This window comes from Propithecus coquereli, unplaced genomic scaffold (genome assembly GCF_000956105.1).
Source record: "Propithecus coquereli isolate 6110/MARCELLA unplaced genomic scaffold, Pcoq_1.0 Scaffold87, whole genome shotgun sequence".
NCBI classification, from domain to species: domain Eukaryota; kingdom Metazoa; phylum Chordata; class Mammalia; order Primates; family Indriidae; genus Propithecus; species Propithecus coquereli.
The window spans coordinates 3,968,629-3,975,281 of record NW_012154951.1 but is presented as its reverse complement, the minus strand read 5'-3'; the positions used below and the strand labels follow the sequence as shown (position 1 = coordinate 3,975,281).

General features: G+C 54.6%; 1 protein-coding gene across 2 annotated transcripts; it reads right to left on the bottom strand.

Annotated features, from left to right (window-relative positions):
• Positions 1-548: 548 nt before the first annotated feature.
• On the bottom strand, positions 549-5,806 carry SOD3 (superoxide dismutase 3, extracellular). Of its 2 annotated transcripts, XM_012664208.1 has the most exons (3): positions 5,642-5,745; positions 3,655-3,794; positions 549-1,873 (listed from the first exon to the last, which is right to left on the bottom strand). In XM_012664208.1, the coding sequence occupies exon 3, from the start codon at positions 1,856-1,858 to the stop codon at positions 1,148-1,150; it is 711 nt and encodes a 236-aa protein (XP_012519662.1). In that variant the 5' UTR covers positions 1,859-1,873; positions 3,655-3,794; positions 5,642-5,745; the 3' UTR covers positions 549-1,147. The 2 variants fall into 2 exon arrangements, with proteins under 2 accessions (XP_012519662.1, XP_012519661.1); XM_012664207.1 differs by lacking the exon at positions 3,655-3,794 and having other exon boundaries at positions 5,642-5,806.
• Between the last annotated feature and the right edge of the window lie 847 nt (positions 5,807-6,653).

Below are 6,653 nucleotides of genomic sequence, written 5' to 3'. Positions count from 1 at the left end.
AACAAGCCTTAATCAAACTCAGCCTGCCCTTAGTCCTGGTCGTGCAGAATGCTGACCGCTTCAGATACCAACCCAACCCCCTGTAACCTGCCCAGTCACATGGCTTCACCCGCACTGCTCTGGCATCTGGGAAACCGACCTAAGGCTGCACATGGAGGCACACGTGAGAAGCCAGGGCCCAGGTGAGTCTGCACTTGCCTCATCCCCTCCCAGGCCAGTGGCTCCAGCGTCAGAATCACCCAGAAGTTTGTTGCAAATATATTTTCTCCTCTCCCTTTGGATTCCACCACTCTGGGATGTAGCCTAGGAAGCTGTATTTTTTTTTTTTTTTTTTTTTAATTTCCCTGAGTGATTCTGATGATCTCCATGTTGGAGCCACACTGAAGAGCAGGACAGTCAGTGACTGAACATTGTTGCCTGCAGGACTGGGGAGGAGAGGATAAGAAGTCCCGCACCCATTTGAATAGTATCTTTGCCATCTGAAAACAATAAAGCCGAGCCTGGGAGAGAAGTCTCAAAGGAACAAACAAAAGTAACCAAGGCCCCCATGCGGTACTGAACTGCTGAGTTTTTAATGTGCAACACAAAGATTGCCAAACATTCCCCAAAGGAACAGCTTTCCCTGGAGTGGCGGCGGACGGGACACAGCTGAAGACGCCGGGCAGGGGGCCTGAGTTCGGACTGCACTGGCTGGCTGGCTGGCCTCAGGGGCAGTGGTGAGCCGGGAGAGGGGGACCCTAGGCAACCTCAGGAGGGGTCTCAGAGCGCCTAGGAGGAACCTAAAGGCAGGGGAAAGGGGAGGTCGTCAGGGCACAGAGAGGTCTCAGGGCTTATAGGGTGGGGATGGGGGTCCAGGTGGAAAGGGACCTCAGGGAGTCCCGCAGACCCTGGGGTGCATGGGGTATTTCAGTACAATCGGAGGCCCTCAGAGCTACCGGGTGGGGGGCTAGGAGGGTCTGAGCGGCCCTCAGGATGGAAGGGAAGGGCGGATGTCTCAGCACATTCAGGGAGACCTCGGGTGGAGAGGGTTTGTGGGGGAGACCTCAGCCATGGTGAGGGCAAGACGTCGGGTGCGGGGTGTCTCTGGGAGCGGAGAGAGAACTCAGAGGCAGGGTGGGGTCTCGGGGCGCACGCGGAGTCGGGGCGCTCAGGGGGCCCTGCACTCGCTGTCGCGCCGCCGCTTCTTGCGCTCGGTGTGCTCCTGCGCCTGGCGCGCCCAGAGCGCGGGCCCGCTCACGCCCACCACGCAGCAGGCGAGCCGGCGGCCCGCATTGCCGTTCTCCACGCTGGCCTGGTTGCCGCCGCGGCCCAGGTCGTCCTCGACGGCATGGACCACCACGGCGCGGCCCACGATCGAGTGCGGACCCGTGAGCGACGCGGCCAGGTTGGCGCGGTACTTCCAGAGGCGGCCGTCGCGCACGGCGAAGTTGCCGAAGTCGCCCGGGTGCTGCGGGTGCGGCACGGCCAGCGGGTTGTAGTGCGGCCCGGTGGACTCACAGCCCTGGCTCAGGTCCCCGAACTGGTGCACGTGGATGGCGCGGCTGGAGCTGTTCGGCTCGGCGGGGAAGCCCGCCAGGTCGAAGAAGGCCTCGAGCCTGGCGCCGGGCGAGAGCTGCCGGAAGAGGACCCGGCCGGTGACGCGGGGCTGCGCGGCGTCCAGCGAAGCCGACGGCTGCACCCGGCAGTGGGCGTAGAGCGGGGCGTCCGGCGCGCCGTCTCCCCGCGGCCGCGTGAGCTCCTGCCAGATCTCCGTCACTTTGGCGTGCATGTCTCGGATCTGCTGCCCCAGGTCCTCGTCCGCCCAGGCGTCCGAGGCTCTGGCCGCCAGGAGCAGGCAGGAGCACAGCAGCGCCAGCATGGCGGGGTCGGGCACCTGCGGGGCGCCCCCGCGGGGATGGGGGCAGAGCGAGCCTTAGTCACTTGAAATACGAATCTCAGGGACCCCATCGTCAAAGATCCAACCCTCCAGCCCAGCCCCCAAGGGGCTTCCTTGCCCAGGGTGCGTTCATGCATTTGGCAAATGTTTCTCAGGGCCGCTGTGTGCCCGGCACTACGTTAGATGCTGTGGTTATAAAGAAGGATGAGAGCAGATCTCAGGAGACTCACAGGTATCTGAGTCACAGATGATCACGGTTCTCTCAAGTCCTATCTCCATAGCAAGGAGGGTGCCTCGTGGCCCTTCCATAGCCCCACCCCCAATCTCCCCATCTGGTCCCCTGTCGCCCTCTTTCTACATCCTCCCTTTCAGACACATACACATAAGACTTGCTGTCCCTGCCTTCTTGGTCTTTGCGTGTGCTGTGTCTTCTCTCTGAAGTGTCCTCTCCCTGGTCTCTGCTACACTCAGCAGACTTGGAGCTTCTTAAAGACAGAAACTCAAGTTTTATTCATAAGTATCCTCAGCTCCTGGGCCCACACCTGGCAATAGGAGAAATCTAATATGGGATTGTTGAATGAGGAGTTCAGTGAGGGACAGACGTGTCATTAAATCATTCCAACACAATCCTACAATTGAAGATGGGGCCTTCTGCTAAAGAGGAATGGAGGAGGTAGTGCCCATCTCCCGGGGGGACTCCAGGAAGGCTTCCCAGAGGAGGTGACTTTTGAGCAGGGTCCCACAAGATGAGTAGGAGTTCTGGCCAAGCCAGGAAGGAAGGCCGTTTCAGGGCATAGTGCTGGTGGAAGTTTTTAAGGAGAAAAATGGGTGATGAGATAGTTTTTAGTTCATTAAGTCTGCCAAGAGATAGGATGTGGGCTGGACTTTGGGATGGAAAGGAAAGGGGAGGAGGAATGCAAATAGCCCAGGGGGAGATGGAGACAGGGAGTGAGTTAGGAGGCTGTTGTGGTAACCTAAGCTGGACGCGATAAAAGCTTTCACCAAAGTGGAGGCAGCAAACATAGAGGAGGGCACGTGTTTGGGAGACACCTTGGATCGCTTTGGCAAGAGGGAAGGTAAAGCAGCAGCTGCTGGTGACGAAGGTTCCCAGCAGGGAACGCTAAGTGGATGCAGGGTGGTTACCAGGTCCTGAGAAGAAGGGAGAGAGGACCAGTGCGACTCGAGCCTGCTGAGGGTGCCCAGGTGGGGAGACGCTTGGGCAGACAGTTGGAAACTCAGGTCTGGCTCTTAGAAGAAGAGATGAAGCAGGGGTTCTCAGTGTTGAATGCACATCGGATTTTGGTTTTTAAAAATCAGATTGCCCAGCCCCACCCCAGGAGATTCAGATACAGTGAGTTTGATTTTAAAAAAAGAAAAAAAGAAAGCTCCATCAAAGATTCTGGGGCGCAGCCAGGAATTACAAAGTCAGACACAGATTTGAATCCCAATTCCAACATATACTAACTGTGACTTCATGGGTTACTGACTCCTAGCCTCAGGTTCCTCACCTGTAAAATAAGGCCGGCAATACCACCGAGGATCTCAGTGAGGATTAAATGAGATATAAGCCAAGCTATTTTCACATTTTTAAATCTGCCCAAAGGGATTAATGCTACTTCCAAAGAACTGGTTTGAAGGCCAACTGCATTTTCAAGGGCCTTCTCCAACTCTAAATAGGTGCCATTTAAAAAACAAACTTGGAGATTGGGTATGTATTCTTAACCATTACAGAAAGGCAATTTAGTGTGGTGATTAAAAGTATGGATTTTGGATCTCACCTCGTGAATGTAAAGCCTGACTACCACTTGCTCTCTAAGTGGTAGCTGTTACCGTTATTTCTATTGCAGAGGAGCCGAATCAGGGCTGGACTGCAAACTGTAGACTGGCCCACCTCCTCTCTGAACCTCAGTTTTCTCATCTGCAAATAGGGGTAATAGGACATACTTATCTTAGAGGCTTGCTGTGAGGCTGGGAAGAATTAGAATTGCTAACACTTACTGAACACACGTGCCACGCACTGTTAAAAGCACTTTGCACGTGTTAATTCATTGCATCCTCACAAGAACATTATTCAGTAGGTGGTATCATCATCCCTATTCTAAAGTGTGGGAAACTGAGGCACAGAGAAGCAAGTGTTCTGCCCAAGGGTTGCACATTCAATAAAGAGCTGAGGGCAGGATTTGAAAGTGTGTGGTCTGCTCCAAGCCCAAGGTTTAGGCACCACACTGTGCAGCTCTTATCTAGGGAACAGAGCCCGGTGCATAGAAAGTGCTCAGTAAGTGGCAGCTCCTAGCTGTCAGAAAGAAGCTTCTGGTAGAGATATTGGGACCATTCACTGAGAGAGGCTGTGGAGGCCGTGGGAGGAGGAGGAGGTGCCCAGGAAAGACTCTAAGGAGGAATAGCCAGAAAAGAGAAGCAGAGAAAGTAACGTCAAGGGACCCACCTAAATGACATGGCCTAGTGTGGTACTACTGCCCCAAATTTCCAGGGGTTAGGCAAGGAAGTGGGGGAATACCCCTGCCAGGCCTTGGCCTCAAGCTCCCCATCATCATCCGGAGGCGGTTCTGCCACTGAGGGGGGCCCTACTGCTTGGAAATTTCTTCCTTGAAAATGCAGAGCAAAACCAGATTGTTTTGGGTGTGTCAGTGAGCTTTCTTTCTCAAGCATGTTTGGGTAATAGACATTTTGAGATGTTTTTCTCTTCAGACAAAAAGAAGAAAATTCTTCCTTCTTCCTCAAATCCAGGTAAACTCTGACACCTTGTTTCTTATGCCTTTCACTCCTCTCCCCCTTGAGGTCACCTTCAGAAGGCTCAGTTTGAGCTGTGAATGACCAAGTAGGTTTTTTTTTTTTTTTCTTGAGACAGAGTCTCGCTCTGTTGCCTGGGCTAGAGTGCAGAGGCGTCAGCCTAACTCACAGCAACCTCAGACTCCTGGGCTCAAGCGATCCTCCTGCCTCAGCCTCCCAAGGAGCTGAGACTACAGGCATGTGCCACCATGCCCAGTTATTTTTTTCCATATATTTTTAGTTGTCTGGCTAATTTTTTATTTTTAGTGGAGACGGGGTCTTGCTCTTGCCCAGGCTGGTCTCGAACTCCTGACCTCAAGCCATCCTCCTGCCTTGGCCTCCCAGAGTGCTAGAATTACAGGTGTGAGCCACCATGCCCGGCCCAAGTGGGTTTTTTTGAAGGCCTGCTTTGTGCGTGGGTCTGGAGGGAAGGACAGGTTTATCAGAGAAAGGGGACAGAGATGCTTGTCCTCAACCAAAGGGAGCCACCAAGCCTGTTTCTCCTTCCTGGGTTTGTGTGTGGGAAGAACGTGACCCTCTTGAGCCTTGCCTGTCCTTTAATCCCTCAGCCTGCTTCTAGAAGGAGCCCTTGCTGAGGGTCTGGGGTGGCCGGGCCCTCCCTGCCTTTCCTAAGCAGATGGCTTTTAGAGCACCTGAGCTTCCTCAGCTGCTCCTGACACTCAACCCATGCAACATCTGGAAAGGCAGCCTTCGTCACTCTAACGCCAAAGTCCTCTTGGCCTGATCTTTGCAGGTCTGAAGGAGGAACAGTTTCTTTCTCCCCCATTGCCTTCCTCCCCCGGGCCCCCACCTCCCCGCTCACCCCCTTCAGAGCAGCCAGGCCTGTCATGAGGTGTGCTTCCCTCATGAAGATGATCAAATAGGTTCCCAGGAAGAGGCCCACTGCCCCACCCTGGCTTCAGACTCCTAATAAGCATACTCCGAGAAGAACAAAATGAACCTCAATTCGGCACCCACCTTTCTGGCTCTTCCAAGAGAGCTTTCCCTCCAAGAAGGGAGCAGCACCCAGCCGGCCGCAGGAACACAGGCTGAGCCCAGCCTGGGCTGTTTGTGAGTGCGGGAGGCCAGCCCAGGGGAGTGGTCAGCGAGGGAGGAAGGTCATTGGGCCGGTTTGGGGAGGAAGAGCAGGCCAGCCTGCCCCTCGCTGCAGAATTGCCTCACCTCCTCCCCCTGCTCTGTCCCCATCTTCCCCGCCCCTCCATCCAGGATTCCACTGCCAAGTATGCCTTTCTGTGACTTCACCGGCTTGTGCAGACGTAGCTGGTGACCTTCAGCACGCCGCAGGGGAATAAAAATGAGAAAGAAAATAGCCTGTTTGGAGAAGTGCACAGTGGCCTCTTTATTGAGCGGTCTTTGGCTTTCCTCTGACTTCCTCCGCCGTTGTCTCTTATTTTTGCGGGATGCTACTGTTTAGGGTGGACCTGGGCACCTGGCACTTGTGCAGGTGCTGGCTCCAGAACTGTGCTGTCAGACCTGCGAGATGTGAGCGGCGGTGTGGCAGGGATGACACCCTTGGGCCGCAGCGTCCCAGCCTTGTCACTTCCTCACTGTTTGCTCCTGGACCAGCTACATCGCCCTGCACCTCCCTTTCACCATCTGTGAAATGGGGTGTGATACTGTCGACCCGCGCGATCGCCATGAAGATCCAATGAGGTAATCACACGTGAAGTGCGAACCCAGTGACTGGCACGGAGCTCCATTCATGAAAAATTGTCACTGGCGTTGTCACTGTTGTTATTAAAGTGTTGGAGGAATCTTTTAAACGGATGTGTTGTCTCGGGGAACCATGAGCCTTTTCCGACGGTGTCCTTTCTTCTTTTACTGTCATGGACTTTTCTCAATCCCGGCAGTGCTTTCCAGAAGTAGAAGCTTTTCTTTCCCAGAAAAGTGCACATGGGAAAAGGCAGCTGGCCTGCTGGCCTCTCTGTCCTCCGCATTCCTTCGACCAATGTTTACTGGGTGCTCGCTC

Coding starts and splice junctions, on each gene's coding strand:
- SOD3 (XM_012664207.1), bottom strand. CDS start 1,858: ATGCTGGCGCTGCTGTGCTCCTGCCTGCTCCTGGCGGCCAGAGCCTCG.